The following is an 18480-nucleotide window of genomic DNA, read 5'->3' as shown; positions in this document are numbered from 1 at the left end:
AGCATATTTTTTTCCTGATATAATTAGGTAAGCTTTAGGAATACTACTACTTGAGTTTACCTAAGATTTAGATGGAATATTGGCTCATTTTCATTTTTAAGAAGCATATTGGGAGATGTATTCAGATGTCTGTAGTCTTAATAGAACTCTAGGAAATTAAAGACCTGGGAGAAAGGAAATGCTATTACCTTTATACAACTAAAAAGACTTAAAGTTCATAAGACTATAAAAAGACTTTTTAAGACTAAAAACTTTTTTTGGATAAAATTCAAGCTTGCTCTTCCTAATGTAAAATGAAGTATCACAACTATTTGGAGTACTGCTGAATCTCGTCACTTATTTTCTCTAAGTTTTTATTATTTCTATTATTTTAGGATCGATTATTTCAGTAAGGATTGAGCTAAGGTAAAAACTAAATTTATGGTTTTATAAACACTTCTTCATAACTTTAATTAAGGCTTATTCTTCTTTTTGCAGCATACTTCTCAAATTGATTAATATTATATACATTCTTCCCCATGTGAACCAAAGAGGAAACACCTTAAAATTAGTCACATTCATAAAGTTCTTAACTTTAACATAATATAGGATTGCCCATATTCAAATCCAACTAATCTAAGAGATTTTGAATTACATAGAGTAAAAGAAAAACTTTTTTCCTTTTTATATTTTCTGTATAATCGCATAAGAGCAAGACATCTAAATGAAAAATAATAAAATTATGGGGGATTTTTTTTTGAGTGCTCTGTTATTTTTTCTCTGCTTTGGGGCTTTTGTATGGATACCCTTCCTACCTCAAAAAGAAAGGGGTGAAATATATTCATACCTATAGGTCTCCAGCTCTTCAGCTGCATGGTTGATCTTTTCATCAGCTTTGGAAAGTTTCTCCTCTTTCTCTAACCGGTAATTTTCCTCCATTGTCAATTTCCTTAAAACAAAAAGGGTTTTATTTCTGTTATTGTATGTCATAAAATAATCAACGGTATACTTTTAATTATATCACAACTGGTGATTTATTCTACTGTTTCCCATAAAGCAACCTGCAAATATCAATAAAAACATCACATGTAAGAAAAAAACAAATGTACCTGAGTGTGGAATTTAATATTGTAGACTCAAATTGTAAAGCACCTTATCCAATAAAGTACTACTAATACAGAAGCTTTAAGAGTTCATCATTATCATTTATATTTTTATCATTAAAGAAAAAATGTTTCAAAATCAAGTAACTTTCTTAAAAAAATAAATTGATGAAATGCAACCCAATCATAAATTAAGAACTTTGAATAATAACATGCTGCTGCTAAGTCACTTCAGTCGTGTCCAACTCTTTGCGACCCCAGAGACGGCAGCCCATCAGGCTCCTCCGTCCCTGGGATTCTCCAGGCAAGAACACTGGAGTGGGTTGCCATTTCCTTCTCCAATGCGTGAAAGTCAAAAGTGAAAGTGAAGTCGCTCAATCGTGTCCGACTCTTAGCGACCCCATGGACTGTAGCCCACCAGGCTCCTCCATCCATGGGATTTTCCAGGCAAGAATACTGGAGTGGGGTGCCAGTGAAAGTCGCTCAGTTATGTCCGACTCTGTGACCCTATGGACTATACAGTCCGTGGAATTCTCTAGGCCAAAATACTGGAGTGGGTAGCCTTTCCCTTCTCCAAGGGATCTTCCCAACCCAGGGATCAAACCCAAGTCTCCCACATTGCAGGTGGATTCTTTACCAGCTGAGCCACAAGTGCCTTCTCCACAAGGGAAGCCTAAATCATCACATAAGCTGAATGCAAAACATTTTTAAGCTATTTTATTTGCCACTCAATGGAGTGACAAACATAATTTATTACCTGTGAAGTATCATTTCATTTTCTTGATATAGTTCAGTCATTACTTTAAGTTTCTGCTGAAGTTTTTGAGTTTCATTTTCGAACTGTGTATTTTCTGACTGTAAAGATGCTTGTTCAGTCTGGAGATTTTTAATACACTCTACAGAAAAATGTTTTAAATCACAATTAAGGGAGCAAGTATTTTGAGCTACACATTAATATTTTATAAAAATAAAAATTACAAAAACTAATTATTAATAAACTAAATTCTTTCCAACAGAAAATCAATATTTTGTTCGCCTAATACCTTTTAACATGTTAAAGAGCTATATAAATTATTATAATTTTTTTATTATTTAAAGATTTCCTAAAAAAAATTCTAAAACCTTCAGTACTCTTTAATTGTAGCATCTAATTTTCAGTCTAGGAGACAAAAGTCACTAAAATTCTCAAAGTTTGGTGATGAGGATTTTGAAGGCAAATACTTTAGCTTAATATTTTCTGTGAACCTCTCCCACATGATTAATAATGCATCTTTTTTTCCCTAGTAAAAAGTTTACCCATTAATACTTCTACCCAGCCTCTTTTTAAGCCAAAATTTTTATACATGTTAAAAATCAAGCCAGAAATTTGGATCTTCTGATAATGAATGCCCCAAAGTCCTGCTGGCTTACACCAGATAAAGACTGGAAAGGAAAATACCAATTTAGCTTTGTTTCAACCTAAAAGAATCACCAATGAAAATTAAAATAAACAATTCTAATTAATTATGATTATAAAATAATTAGTGGATGCACTAATTAGATAAATTATTTCTCTTTCAACATAACATAATTCAACTCCTCTAACACTAAGGTGACATCTCCCCCAAAAATGTGTATGAATCATGACCATACCACAAATCTTGAAACAAGGCAAAACTCACTCTGCCTAAACAGGACAATTCCAAAATCATACTAACAATCATTAGAATTTTATTGATTTATGTAATATTATATAATTATTCTAAAACATCTACTAATTAAATACACACACCAAAAAGATAGTTTAATACCTTAACATTAAATGATTAAATGTACAGGAAATTGTCCACTTCTGTCTTTCCAAGAAATTTTTAAATCTAGATCAGTAAAGTTTGTTGACCTTTGGCCTTAAGCCATTGCCATGTCATCTTAACAATTCTTAACAAGCCATTGTTAAGTCACTTAACTGACATGTTGGATATTACTTCTTTTAAAATTGGATCATCTCTATTTAGAAAAAAAATTAAACCAACACTTAAACCTTCATTATATTTTTTCACTTCTACATTAACTATTTTGTTTCAAATCCTCTGTATCTTAAAATACCACTGCAAATGATTACCAAAAACAGCAGGTCAGAGGAGAAACAATTCAGAAGAAAACCTTTCTGTTCTGAATAGAAGATCAATTATAGAAATTTATCTTTCATGACTCCCTAAAATAAGAAAGATTTGCAAGAAGGGACACAAAGTCTCCAAATACTAGTTTTAGAAAAATAGTAATTTGCCAAGATACCATATGAAGTGATGGGGTAACTGGTGAGCAAATCTGTTACTATCCTAGCACTTTCTACAGTTCCTCACTGAAAGCCTGTTAATGTACTAAAATAGGGCTTGCTTGAAAGTAGGCTCCATATCTTTTCCTCTTGTAAATCTCCCATGGCTTTTAGTACTATACATTAGCAAAACTTTAATATTAATGTTTTTCAAAATTCAAAAATAATCCAACTACATGTGAATAGGGCAACAATAATTTTTTAAATAATCTGTATCTTTGGTGGTTCAACCTTTTCAAAAAATGTGTTATTATAAACACAGTTTACTTATTTTAGAAATTTTTGAAAATATAGATAAGTAAAAAGAAAACAGAAATCTGTCCATGATCCCATATTCAAAGAGAAACATGGCTGACATTTGAGAATGTCCTTCCATCATTTTTTTTGCTAACAGTTATGCTGAATTTTTTTTTTTTTTTTTTTTACAAAATGGAATGTTACTTACATCAACTTTTAAAATTTTGGAACATAATAGTATTTGTTCACTTTAGGAAAAAAAACGCTATCAGCAAAATTAAAAAAAAATCTTTTCAATGAAAAACAAATCAGTTCTACAGGTCTAACATCATTCCCATATATGTTAATATACTATGCAAGGACATTAGAGGAAAAAACTGTACCATAAAAAGATCTATGAAATATAGAAGTACCACTATTAAAAATCAAATTTGCAATTAACAAAGATATTTTTAATTAAGTTTTAATTTGCTACTTTTAAACAACTAAAACCATACCAAATATTTGACACTGAAATTAAAAGTACAGCTTTACATAGTTTTTTTTAAAATAATGCCATTAATTTTATATAAATATGGAGGAAACGATATGGCTTTACCAACAATGAAAACTCAGACTAACTTTTCACAAATAACAAACAAAAGTAAAAGTAAAAAAATTCAAATTGTATCTCCCCATAATTGATTCAATTAATGTTCTATTCTCTATAAGGAGACGTATTTATTTAGAAAAACTTTGTAAGTCTATAGATTATCTACCTGTAAGCTCTTCTTTTGTTTTATCAACTTCAGATAATTGAGTGTAAATTTGGTTTCTTTCTCCTTCTAGGGTTTTTAAAGAAGCTCTTAACTTCAAAGAATGGGAGAAGGAGAAGAAAAAAAGCAACATTAAACAATTATACCAAAACAAACAAAAATCTCAATATACCATCCTAATCCTTTGAAGCTCTTTTACACTCCGATGAAATTACTGCCCAGACTACACAAGCCAACAATGGAGTTTCTATCTTAGAAAGTTAGCAAAGTCATCAACACATGTAAATCTCAAAACAGGCATAAAGAAGTCAGTGATTAATGTTTGAACAGCAGCTGTTTGCTTTCAGCACATAAATTTTGATCAAAGCAACCTTCACACTACATTACTGAAACTTCACATTGATCAATAAAGATCAGGATACCACTACCAGGATGAAAGAGAACAGGGATAAACCACAAGAAAATGAATCTAGTACCTACTTCTCAAGATAAGATATGGGGCAGCAGAATATTAGAAAACACTGAGACCCGAGAGTGAAGAACATTCAAAGAGGAAAGTATGGGAAAATATGTAGTAAACATTAATACAGTCCTTATCCAAAGAAATGAGTGCACACCTTGAAAATGTTTATTACAATAAATTCTAAAAACTAACAATATGAATTTCTAGTTACCATAAAAAAAATTAAAAAGCAACTGAAGAAAATTCTGATCACTTCTAAAACTTCTATCACTTATATGGTAACTATAAAATGGACATTTAAAAGAGTTACTAGGATATATGGATTTAATCCATGCTTTATTTGTTTCTCTATATTCTTATGTAGTAATGCAAACCTTAGCAGCATGAATCAGTTTCTTCAAAGCTCCTTTTGGTTGATTATCTATAATGAAAAACAAAACCATAACAACTTGATAAAACAGTACAATGCCACAACAGACAGCCAAATGATTCTATTAGTTCACTTAACTAGAGCTTTATAATCCCTTGCTACAATAGAGAATTTAACGTAAGGCACAACGGTCTCAGACCTGCTCCCAGGAAGCTAAACAAAAAAAGCAATGGAATTACCATAGTATCACGTAACACGGTTCTTCACCACTAACTCCAAAAACAGAGTTAAAATAAGCATGTGGTAGTCACCTAAATCTAGCCCCCAGTTTCAATTATTCTTAGAATCCCTCATCAGACAAAATATGAGCAGAATTATATTCCAAATTAAAATAACATTAAATGTGAGTTTTCTCATTAGAAAAATAATTATTTCTTACAAGATAAAGCAGAAGTAAAAAAGTACAAACAGAACTATATGTCTTTACTTTGAAGTGTACTTTTCTTCCAAGACATTAATGTTATCATCAAAGAAAATCTTTTAAAAAATCACACCTTCTCCTTCACACATTTTTTACTGATATAGAAAATGGAGGGAGAGAAAAGAGAAAGGTTACAAAAGTCAGAGAAACTATCATTGGGGGAAACTCAATGAAGATACCTGAAACCTCTTTGTACTATTCTTACGATTTTCTGTGAGTCTATGTATCAAAACAAGATGTTCTTTTTTAAAGTCAAAAGAACTGATCTGAAAATACACTAAGTGGCTATAGGGAACCTAACTTTTGCTGAGTTTTCATACTGCAACCAGCAATGGCAATAGACTTTGGGATGGTCAAAATTAAAGTACTGTCAAGATATGAACCATCTAAAAAAATGCACCCTAAGGCATTCATTTATATAACACTCAATTTTCCAACTACTCACCCACCCATTTATCAGCTTACAGTACAGGGGAAAACAGGCATGGAAAGAATTATGATGCAATATGAAGACTGCTGTGGTCGTGGTGGTCTAGTCGCTATTTCATATTCGACTTGTGCGACCCCTTGGACTGTAGCCGGCCAGGCTCCTCTGTCCATGGGATTTCCCAGGCAAGAATACTGGAGTGGGTTGCCATTTCCTTCTCCAGGGGATCTTCCTGACCCAGGGATCAAACATGCATCTCCTGCATTGCAGGTGGTCCCCACATTGCAGGCGGATTCTTTACCACTGAGCCACCAGGGAAGCCAAAGACTGCTATAATGTACAACACATAAAAAGAACAGAGATGAGGAAGGCTGAAAGTCTATCTGAGGCGCTGAAGAAAGATTTACTGAAATGGAGCTAGCCTAGCTGAAACAGCTGAAGCTGATAGTGAGAGAGGAAAAGAATATTACACAAGTGTATAAGGAGTCTTATAATAGCACATGGGGAACTAAAAGGACATACAAGAGCCAGCCATCATTTTCAGTAAGAGATGATGTTATGACTTAATACCTAGGTGCGCATCATTTTCTGAATCACTCTTCATTTCCCATTCCAAGTTATCATCGTCTGCAATTTCTTCACCAAGTACAGCAGTCCAGTCTTTCATCTTTCGTAAGCGCTCTGTCAGAGACTTGACGTTTACCAAAGGGGGCAAAAAAAGAGGGTAATGCCTTATGCTGGCTTTACAACCTCTGAATGCATAACTGTAGTCTAAAAATCAACCCACATGGACAAAAAGTACATGAGCTCTCACTCTCTACCCAGCATAAAATATGTAAATACCCTCAAAAACTAACATTTATTTACTATTAAGGTCTACAAGTTAAAAAATAACAACTGGTTACTCTTAATCAAATATGAAAAGTGAAAACTGAAAATGGCAGTCGCTCAGTCAGGCCCGACTCTTCGTGACCCCATGGACTGCAATTCCCCAGGCAACAATACTGGAGCAGGTAGCCATTCGTTTCTCTAGCGATCTTCCAACTCAGGCACGGAACCCAGGTCTCCTGCGTTGCAGGTGGATTCCTTACCGTCTGGGCTACGAAGGAAGCCCAAATCAAATAAACAGAATACATAGTAATGGCCCATTTTTACACGACTACACAGTAACAAAACATTTCTTACATGGTATCTCTCATTTGCCACAATAAGAGTAGTCACTAACATGAGAAGAAATTTTGTGTGAAGTTAAACAAATCCCCAAGTGATATATGAAAAAAGCGATTTCACAGATTCAATTTATTCAAGTAAACAACTAGCTGAGGAGATCAGCTGACACAACTGACAAAAAGAAAAAGAAATTGTAAAAGAGAATCTGAGTCGGAACATTAGAGGTTTTGCTACAGTACTTTTTGAATTTTCTTAAAGAGGCTCCCCTGTCCATGGCATTCTCTAGGCAAGAATCCTGGAATGGGTTGCCATGCCTGCTCCAGGGAACTGTCCCAACCCAGGGATCGAGCCTAGGTCTCCTGCACTGGCAGGTGGATTCTTTACTGTTGAGACACTGAGGAAGCCCCAGAAACATCCTTAGCAGTGAAGTAAGCAGTGTAAATGTACAGCTTTCAAGGTGACATCATCCACTTCACTGTGCAGGTTACAGAATGTTAGTTGTACATCTTATTAGTTAATATTAGTTAACATAATAAACAGATACTTGAGTATCTGTTTGCTGCTTAAAAACATAAGACTTAAAAGTGTAGGCAGGAAAAACTGGTAGAAGGGAGAGATAAGAAGTAGGAAAAACATCAATAAATCTTAACAGTAATACCAATTATCTTATTCCTAATGGAGTTAAAGTACAATTAGATTTACTTAACATATTCATCTCTGTGAAAGTACATATACCAGTTAATCTAGGCATTAAAGATATTCATATTTATATTCAATGCATATAACTTCATTTGTCCAATTTATAAAATTCTTTCCAATTCTTCTCATTAACAAAAAAAGATGGCAATCTTAAGATAAAAGCCAAAATCCAAAATCCTTTGTCTTTCTTCATTAAATATCTAGGCTAAAATAGAAGAGAGAAGAAAAAAGGACACAGAGAATATATGTGTGTGTGTGTGTGTGTGTGTATACATACATACTACAAATCTGCAAGTTTTCAAAGAACATTTTGCAACATGAATAAAAACACAGTACAACTAGTAATGTTTGCCAAAATGTACATCTCCTCAAAATAAAAGCTGCTAAAGCAAAATTTCTTGTATTTCACAATTAGTATAAAGTTCTAGCTTAACTCAGTCATTAAACTAGCCGGGCTGTTTACCTTAATCTGATTTTCTTTATCACACAGAACTTGTTCGACATGTACTTTGGAGTCTTCAAATGTTATTCTCTGTTTATTAAGCTCATTCACTTGTTCTCTCCATTCTTCAGCTTCTTGTAAAAGCTAAAATTTAAACCCCAAAGAGAAAGAAAAGCAACTCTTATTATCTCATCATATTTATGTGCAGGTACACTTATTCATGGGCTTTTCTTGTGGCTCAGCTGGTAAAGAATCCACCTGCAAAGTGGGAGACCTGGGTTCCATCCCTGGGTTGGGAAGATCCCCTGGAGAAGGGAAAGGCTACCCACTCCAGTATTCTGGCCTGGAGAATTCCATGGACTGTATAGTCCATGGGGTCACAAAGGGTCGGACACAACTAAGCAACTTTCACTTTTCACTTTCACACTTATGTATGTAAGGTGTATCATTAAAAGAACCTCACAAAAGGAAGAAGTAACTCATTACTGTATCAAACTCAGGTGTGGATGCACTTATTTATATTACCTAGGTGCACGACTAATAAATAGGCTTCCCTGGTGGCTCAGTGGTAAAGAATCTGCCTGCCAGTGAAGGAGACCTGGGTTTGATCCCTGGGTTGGGAAGATCCCTTGGTGACAGAAATGGCAACCCACTCCAGTATTCTTGCCTGGGAAATCCCATGGACAGAAGAGCCTAGTGGGCTACAGTCCATGGAGTTGCAAAGAGTCCAACACAACTTAGCAACTGAGCACACATGCACCACTAATAAATATTATACAACACAGTGTGTTGCTAAGAAGGGCGAGAAAAAATGAGGTGACGGGGAAGAAGGAGTGTAATGAAGAAAGAAGGGAAGGGAGGAAGGGCTCCTTTTTTCAAAGAACTTTTAAAACATGGGTTTTAAAGTAAAATAACAGACTAACATTCTTCAACTACTTACATGATAAATTTATATCAAATTAAAAGCTTTCTGAGACAAACACACTTGTTAGATTTGACCATTTCTTGCCATTCTTTATATCCCATATAACATGCCATACCTCATTTATATTAAAGTTTATTTTTTAATCATGTGTCGTTTTGTGGCTAACTAACCTTCAGAAATACCCTTAATCTAGAATAGATCAAATTCTGCATAAACAATCTTTTACTGTATAGACTTTTACAGAGGAGAACTTTCTCAACATAAATAAAAGGTAAAGACTGTCATAAAAGATAAACTTAACTATATAATGCTTATTTTAAAGTTGTGCAAATCAAAAAATAACAGAAATAAAATTTAAAATTTAAAAACAAGCAAGTAACTAGAAAGAAATCTTTATATATATCACAGGGTTAATAACTGTAATATGCAAAAAGCTTTTAGAAGTCAATAAGAAAAAAAGGTCCCCTCCCCCAAAAATACAATCAGCAAGTGATTTACAAAAGAATCAGCCCATATATATATATATATATACATATATATATGGAAAAAAGGCCAATTTTATTTAAATTTAAAACTCTATTCTATTAAATAGTAATTACTGGGTTTCCCTGCAAAATTAAGGTTTCATCAGCATATTCCCTAGCACACAAAAAACTAGTCCTTCTCCATGTATGTTAGTAAAGTAAGATAATTTTGACAGATTAAAAATAAATAAGAATTTAAGAATAAAACTTGGATTTGGTGACTGGCTGATCTTTAGTGAGTTACTAAGGAGACTGCATACATAGCGAGCAGTCTTATAAGGTTAAAGAAGGAATGTGTTAGAACATGGAGTCAGTGCATACAGAATAGTTTATTTCAAAAACTCTGATGACCAAAAGGAGTTAGAGTAAAGCAGCTCTAAAGAGTAAGACAATCTAGATGAAATATTTTCAATGTACAGAAGGTCACTTTTGACTATATTGATAACACAGCAAAATTAACACAGGATGTATTGATACCAGCCACTTTCACCTGAAATCTACTAAGATGACAGTAAAAAGGTTTAAGGGGGAAAAAAAGCATAAACCCACAAGGAAAGAGACAAAATGTGATGAAGAAAAAGATAGTTCCAAAAGTGGAAAGTGATGGAAGCATGGTAAAAGACCAGACAATTGAAATCTAAGGCAGAAGATGGTAGAGTCTAAAAGTAGTGTTGACTTGATACAAACCAGGAAGGCTCATGATTTGGAGGTACAAGTACTAGTTTGTAAGTGGAATGAAAAGAGAAGGACTACTCAAAAGTCTGTATGAAAACTAGTTAGAGAAAAGCCCATGTTCTCCCCACACATACATATACAAACACTCTAATTCTCAGTCCAACCCTCTCTCCCTCTGTCTTTTACATGCACAAACACATGCATGTGCACACACGCTTACACACACATACACACACATCTGGCAAAAGCCTGGAAGGTTATTCTCTAGCTAGAATCTGAAATCTGGGACACCTGACCCAGGTAAAGGTGTGAGTAATAAGCTGTAAACATAAAAGCATTAAGCAAAAACTGACTTACTGAATAGTGAGATACCAGCCCTCCTTACCTCAATGTTCACAAACAACCCTATACCTACCAAACAGGAACTGTGGAGGATTCATCCCTGTGGAAAATGGTATTTGAAAACCAAGAACTGGGGACCCTCCAATGAAATACCCTAGCCAGATTACTGTGTAGAAAGGCCCGTAAGAAACACACACACGGCTTCCAACTAGATTTGGAGAGCCCTGCTATTAAATAGACACCCATGAATCACCAAACATCTGAAAAAAGAAACTCTTAGACAAAAGACATAGACTAAAACAGAACACAAAGGAACTTGAAGGAAACAAGGCAACTCAGGAAAAAAAAAAAAATCAAAAAAGAGTAGGGAAGAAAAACATGACATCCTCAGCAAAGTAAGACACTGCATCCATGAAATCAGTAAAAAGCATAAGCAAAACAACAAACAATTCTCACAAGCAAAAAATATCAGAGAAGAAGTGAACAAAAGTTTCATAGTCATAAAGAAACCAAAAAAGACATTTTCAAATAATTTCATACATCATACAAAATACACCCCAAAATGAATAAAATAATTCAAGTAAATTTCCCAGAACTGAATCAAGAGCAAGAGTTTCCAGACAGAGTGTAACCAACAAATATATGGAAAAAGACCCACACTAAGCCATGTCATTGTGAAATTTCAGAGAACTGGAAATAATGAACGATACTAAAATTTTCCACAGGGGAAAAGAATAGGTAACAAAAAATGTTCAGTAATCCAAACAGCATGTGACTTCTCACAAGTAAGTCTGGAAAATGAAGACAATAGAGTAATAATGTCAAAATTTCAAGAGAAAAAAAAAAAAAAATGCAACCCAGAAGATATCCAACCGAGAAGAAGACATTCTAAGTCATGAAACTTCTTAAACAGTTTCCTCCTATGCTTTTTCTCAGGAAGATAATCAAGGGAATTTACCACATAAAGCACACACATGACATGGGAAATAGAAGATCCAACACAGAAAAAAAAACAAGTCAAAGGATAGGGGTGAAGTGAAATCTCAGAACGGCAGAAATATAACAGACCTGGAGAACAAGTTCCTACTGAACTAGGAGGACGGAAGACCCCAGAAAGTACTGCTTCAAGGAAAAAATAAAATTAGATTAACCAAAGCCTTTGCACACATCAACAAAATATTTACATAATCTCTAAAAGAGACATTTATGATTGAAATACAGATAAATTACAGATACGTCTAAAAGAAACAAGACAATTATTAACTCTATGGCAAATAAAAAGTTGAGTGAAACAAAATACGTAATCAGAGCACATCATGTGACTCAGCTGTGAACAATCTTTAGAAAATTATAAATAATGTTATCATTAAAAAAATTTCCCACTGAAAAATTCTAACCGTATTGGGAGAATAGTTTGAGAGGAAATATGTTTGGGTATGTGGCAGTGTCTACATATGTGAGGAGGAAGAAGATCAAAGTTAAATCCTTACTATATCTGCCACCATAGCCGCTTCTGTCTTTAGGCCCCTAGCTGCAATAGCTCTCATGGTATTCTCTGCTCTCCTACAATCTGGCTTTGAAGATTTGTGCTAAATGCTATTTGCTATTATTATCAAAATGGTGAGTGTCCAGGCTTACTTTCACTCCTGGGGGAAGAGGGTTCCAGGAATATACACCTTTGTATCCTTTACAAAAGAGACACCATAGGGTACATAGGAGATTGCCCTGCTCTTGTGGTCTCCAGAAATAGCCCACTTCTGCCCCTAGCATGAGTCAGTCATGAGTATGCCCAGAACATTTATAATTATATACTCACAAGTTGAGGAGTCCCTTTACAGTACAAACCTGTTTCTGGCTTTCTTGAAGCTGAGAATTTTCACTCAGAGCATCTTTTATAGCTATCTTAAGTCGTTCTTCATTCATCTGAAATATTTTGAAGGTTGTTTTGGCCTAAGTAGAATACAACATAGTGAGATTACAAGAATTAGCTTAATAGCCCTTTTTTATACACACTCCTTGAAACACAGAATTAAAGTTAAAAACACGCCAATATTAATAGGAGAGGCAGCATGCTATAGTAGAAAAAAGGCTGGCTTAACTCATGGTCTAGTCACTCAAGGTCTAGGTGCTCTGCCACTAACTTGCCACATGACTTTGGACACGTGATTCAACCCCTCATAACCTTCTATGTACACTACCTGGAAACTTTAATTAACTTTATATTGTCTCTCTTCAGTTCAGTTCAGTTCAGTCACTCAGTCGTGTCCGACTCTTTGCGACCCCATGAATCACAGCACGCCAGGCCTCCCTGTCCATCACCAACTCCCGGAGTTCACTCAGACTCATGTCCATCGAGTCAGTGATGCCATCCAGCCATCTCATCCTCTGTCGTCCCCTTCTCCTCCTGCCCCCAATCTCTCCCAGCATCAGAGTCTTTTTCAATGAGTCAACCCTTCGCATGAGGTGGCCAAAGTACTGGAGTTTCAGCTTTAGCATCATTCCTTCCAAAGAAACCCCAGGGCTGATCTCCTTCAGAATGGACTGGTTGGATCTCCTTAAAATCCACAAAAGCCTTTCTGTCCATTTTGTCTACTAATATTAAGTGCCAATCACCTTCAACAGTGAACCGTATATACAGCTATAGCTCAATAAATATTATTCAATGAAAAAAATGAACTTTCCTCAGATGCTCTATATTTTACAACTGTACCTAGGGCTTCCCTGGTGGCTCAGTGGTAAAGAAACTGCCTGTCAATGCAAGAGACACAGGTTCAATTCCATGTGACAAGGAGCACCTAAGCCCGTTTGTTACAACTATTGAGCCTATACTCTAGAGGCTAAGAGCCACAACTACTGAGTCCACGTACGACAACTACTGAACTTCATACACCCAGAACCTGTGCTCTGCAGCAAGAGGAGCCACTGCACTAAGAGGCCCATGCACAGCTACTAGAGAATTAGCCCCCACTGTCCACATCTAGAGAAAAAGTCCACACAGCAACAAACACACAGCACAGCCAAAAATAAATTAAAAAATTTTTTTAACTACTTTTTAAAGTAGTTTAAAAACAAACTAAATTTTATTTAAAATTTTATTTAAATTTTATCTTAAAATAAACTAAATTTTTAAAATACTGTATCTAAATCACCAGATGGTCAACACCGAAATCAGACTGATTATATTCTTTGCAGCCAAAGATGGAGAAACTCTATACAGTCAGCAAAAACAAGACCAGGAGCTGACTGTGGCTCAGACCATGAACTCCTTATTACCAAATTCAGACTGAAATTGAAGAAAGTAGGGAAAACCACTAGACCATTCAGGTATGACCTAAATCAAATCCCTTATGATTATACAGTGGAAGTAAGAAATAGATTTAAGGGTCTAGATCTGATAGATAGAGTGCCTGATGAACTATGGAATGAGGTTTGTGACACTGTACAGGAGACAGGGATCAAGTCCATCCTCATGGAAAAGAAATGTAAAAAAGCAAAATGGCTGTCTGGGGAGGCCTTACAAATAGCCGTGAAAAGAAGAGAAGCGAAAAGCAAAGGAGAAAAGGAAAGATATAAACATCTGAATGCAGAGTTCCAAAGAATAGCAAGAAGAGATAAGAAAGCCTTCCTCAGCGATCAATGCAAAGAAATAGAGGAAAACAACAGAACGGGAAAGACTAGGGATCTCTTCAAGAAAATCAGAGATACCAAAGGAACATTTCATGCAAAGATGGGCTTGATAAAGGACAGAAATGGTATGGTCCTAACAGAAGCAGAAGATATTAAGAAGAGATGGCAAGAACACAGAAGAACTGTACAAAAAAGATCTTCACAATCCAGATAATCACGATGGTGTGATCACTGACCTAGAGCCAGACATCCTGGAATGTGAAGTCAAGTGGGCCTTAGAAAGCATCACTACGAACAAAGCTAGTGGAGGTGATGGCATTCCAGTTGAGCTATTACAAATCCTGAAAGATGATGCTGTGAAAGTGCTGCACTCAATATGCCAGCAAATTTGGAGAACTCAGCAGTGGCCATAGGACTGGAAAAGGTCAGTTTTCATTCCAATCCCAAAGAAAGGCAATGCCAAAGAATGCTCAAACTACCGCACAATTGCACTCATCTCACACGCTAGTAAAGTAATGCTCAAAATTCTCCAAGCCAGGCTTCAGCAATATGTGAACCGTGAACTTCCTGATGTTCAAGCTGGTTTTAGAAAAGGCAGAGGAACCAGAGACCAAATTGCCAACATCCTCTGGATCGTGGAAAAAGCAAGAGAGTTCCAGAAAAGCATCTATTTCTGTTTTATTGACTATGCCAAAGCCTTTGTGTAGATCACAATAAACTGTGGAAAATTCTGAAAGAGATGGGAATACCAGACCACCTGATCTGCTTCTTGAGAAATTTGTATGCCGGTCAGGAAGCAACAGTTAGAACTGGTATGGAACAACAGACTGGTTCCAAATAGGAAAAGGAGTTCGTCAAGCTGTATATTGTCACTCTGTTTATTTAACTTATATGCAGAGTACATCATGAGAAACGTTGGACTGGAAGAAACACAAGCTGGAATCAAGATTGCCGGGAGAAATCTCAATAACCTCAGATATGCAGATGACACCACCCTTATGGCAGAAAGTGAAGAGGAACTAAAAAGCCTCTTGATGAAAGTGAAAGAGGAGAGTGAAAAAGTTGGCTTAAAGCTCAACATTCAGAAAACTAAGATCACAGCATCCGATCCCATCACTTCATGGGAAATAGATGGGGAAACAGTGGAAACAGTGTCAGACTTTAATTTTCTGGGCTCCAAAATCACTACAGATGGTGACTGCAGCCATGAAATTAAAAGGCGCTTACTCCTTGGAAGGAAAGTTATGACCAACCTAGATAGCATATTGAAAAGTAGAGACATTACTTTGCCAACAAAGGTTCGTCTAGTCAAGGCTATGGTTTGTCCTGTGGTCATGTATGGATGTGAGAGTTGGACTGTGAAGAAGGCTGAACGCCAAAGAATTGATGCTTTTGAACGGTGGTATTGGAGAAGACTCTTGAGAGTCCCTTGGACTGCAAGGAGATCCAACCAGTCCATTCTGAAGGAGATCAGCCCTGGGATTTCTTTGGAAGGAATGATGCTAAAGCTGAAACTCCAGTACTTTGGCCACCTCATGCAAAGAGTTGACTCATTGGGAAAGACTCTGATGCTGGGAGGGATTGGGGGCAAGAGGAGAAGGGGACGACAGAGGATGAGATGGCTGGATGGCATCACTGACTCGATGGACGTGAGTCTAAGTGAACTCTGGGAGTTGGTGATGGACAGGGAGGCCTGGTGTGCTGTGATTCATGGGGTCACAAAGAGTCGGACACAACGGAGCAACTGATCTGATCTGATCTAAATTCTAATATTTAATTCTTTAATTATAAAAGTAATAGCAAAATGTAAATGATTTTTAAAGCAACAGCCCTATAAAACAACTCAACTTACTTCAGCTACTTGTGATTTGAGGGACTTGGATTCATCTTCTAGGGACTGGATCCTTTTTGAAATCTCCGACATCTAAAAAGACAGTATCAATCACAAGTATTTACTGAACTCCTCCAGTTTTCAAGATGCCATTTCTATCAAGTATATTATTAACCTAACACTTTTGCTCCAAAAGTGAGGATTCAGATTAAGAAAACTTCACAGCTATATGCTTAAAGGGATTTTATATAAAAGTCATATAACAGTATTTCAACTCATCTTTAATATTTCTTAACATTTAAGTTATATATAAGAAGGCTACTAACATTATATCTTACTAAATAATCTCACACACATTAAGATCATCCTTAAGATAGATTTTAAAATAAAGACAAATAAAAGGGAAGTTTAAGTTCCTAAAACACTTTCAGAGTAATAAAAAACCAAAACCACTATATATGTGATTATTCAACTTAAATGATTTATGTGAGCTATTCCATAGTGCAAATAGAAAATTTCTATAAGAATATGCTAGAAATGCAACATATAATGTTAACTCTAACAAATGAAAAGAGCTAGAGGATCCAGAAAATTTTATTCTCCACTTTATAGTCTTCTGTATTCTTTTGACTTTTTTTTTTTTTTTTACAGTGCATGTAATACTTTAACTGATATCATATAATTTTTTTTAACTCAATAACGTTCTTTTTCCTACAGTCTCCTCAAACACAAAAGTCCTACCAATTCATCTTGCTTTGAATGTTTAGACTTCTCTTCCTTTAACTCTTTTTCTAGAATGAGTATTTCATCCTCAAGTTCAGATTTGGACTCAGTCAGCTTTTCATAGAATGCCTGAAAGAGGAAGAAAACTTTATAAGACAGTCATAGGAATATTTGGTGAAGATAAATCAGATGAATGTAATCAAATACACACACTATAAGTTAAATAAATCTAGTTTATATATTTGTTCATTTTTATAACACTGAAATCACAGAAATACTAGCAGGTGTTAGCAAACTTTTTCTAGAAAGAGATAGTAAATATTTTAGGCTTGAAAGCCATGCAGTTTCTGTTCCAGCTAAAGTCACATACATATGTAGTGAGAAAGCAGAGACAACACATAAATGAATGAGCATGGCTATGTTTCAATAAGATTTTATTTACAACAACCAGTGAAGAGCTCAGAGCCTAGTTTGCCAACTTCTGCTCTAAAACATTATAAAAGAAGCATGAGAAAAAGTCCAATTTCATATAATTCAATACATAAAATCAAAAATAAACTCAAAAGACAATCAAGATAATATTCTACACTGAATTAAAACATATTTTCTGTGGCCTTTTTAATTTAAAATGATTAGTTACTGGATTATCCAATTGGAATTTAAATACTGTAATAAACATACCTCTGATATTTGTGATCCTTCAACAAACTTGTTAAAAGAAAAATAAACCAAAAGAATCAAAGAACTTAATGCAGGCCAAAATAAAAGTAAAACAAGTACATATTATATCATACTGGTTAAAAAGCATATTTATATATATTCATATATATATATAGTAAAAAAATATATATGCATATATTTCCCCAAATTTGACTACCTGATTATATGAGTTCTCTTACTTGAATCAAAATTACCCTGATATTTGGATTTTATCTACAGATTCAAAGAACAATTTTTGTAACTGTACCACATTATAGTTTATATTCAACTATGTTTACCAATCTTGAAAATAAACACTGTATGTTTCAAAAAACTACTAAAATTAGAGAAAAACTTCCAAAATATTCATTTTAAAGTAAAAATTCAATGCCTAAGAATAAATTGGTGGCTTTATTTTATCCACAATGTTGCAAAGAGTAAATATATTTGCTATTCAGTTTTTGTTCTTCTGTCAGCGTGTTAAATTCCTTGTGAAATTCTATTTTTCAATCTAATAAATTACAAATAAAATAAATAAATAAAATATAATAATTTCAACACGTTTTTGAGAATATTAATAGGTAACATAAAGAAAAAAAGGTTAAGAATTCAATTTTATTTGGAATTCAATTTATGACTTCCTTTGGACTCTACTAGGAAATTCTGATCCATATGCTTTGATGATTTATAGACA

The 18480-nt window shown here is 34.8% G+C and overlaps 1 protein-coding gene across 15 annotated transcripts in view; it reads right to left on the bottom strand.

Moving 5' to 3' along the window:
- The window catches only part of MIA2 (MIA SH3 domain ER export factor 2), a 96907-nt gene that overhangs the window by 27805 nt on the left and 50622 nt on the right, over positions 1 to 18480 (bottom strand). For 9 of the 15 annotated variants that reach the window (XM_019983429.2, XM_019983432.2, XM_019983443.2 and 6 more), the window contains 10 exons: positions 17769 to 17795; positions 17106 to 17216; positions 16386 to 16457; positions 12752 to 12856; positions 8462 to 8584; positions 6700 to 6820; positions 5226 to 5272; positions 4392 to 4482; positions 1840 to 1978; positions 827 to 928 (listed from right to left, as the gene is read on the bottom strand). In XM_019983429.2, coding sequence (XP_019838988.2) covers positions 827 to 928; positions 1840 to 1978; positions 4392 to 4482; positions 5226 to 5272; positions 6700 to 6820; positions 8462 to 8584; positions 12752 to 12856; positions 16386 to 16457; positions 17106 to 17216; positions 17769 to 17795 — 938 coding nt within the window. The remainder of the gene's footprint in view (positions 1 to 826; positions 929 to 1839; positions 1979 to 4391; positions 4483 to 5225; positions 5273 to 6699; positions 6821 to 8461; positions 8585 to 12751; positions 12857 to 16385; positions 16458 to 17105; positions 17217 to 17768; positions 17796 to 18480) is intronic. The other 6 variants (XM_019983430.2, XM_019983434.2, XM_019983444.2 and 3 more) reach the window with 3 other exon arrangements.

This window comes from Bos indicus, chromosome 21 (assembly GCF_029378745.1).
Source record: "Bos indicus isolate NIAB-ARS_2022 breed Sahiwal x Tharparkar chromosome 21, NIAB-ARS_B.indTharparkar_mat_pri_1.0, whole genome shotgun sequence".
Taxonomy (NCBI): domain Eukaryota; kingdom Metazoa; phylum Chordata; class Mammalia; order Artiodactyla; family Bovidae; genus Bos; species Bos indicus.
The sequence above is the reverse complement of the archived record's forward strand: the minus strand, read 5'-3'. Positions and strand labels throughout refer to the sequence as shown.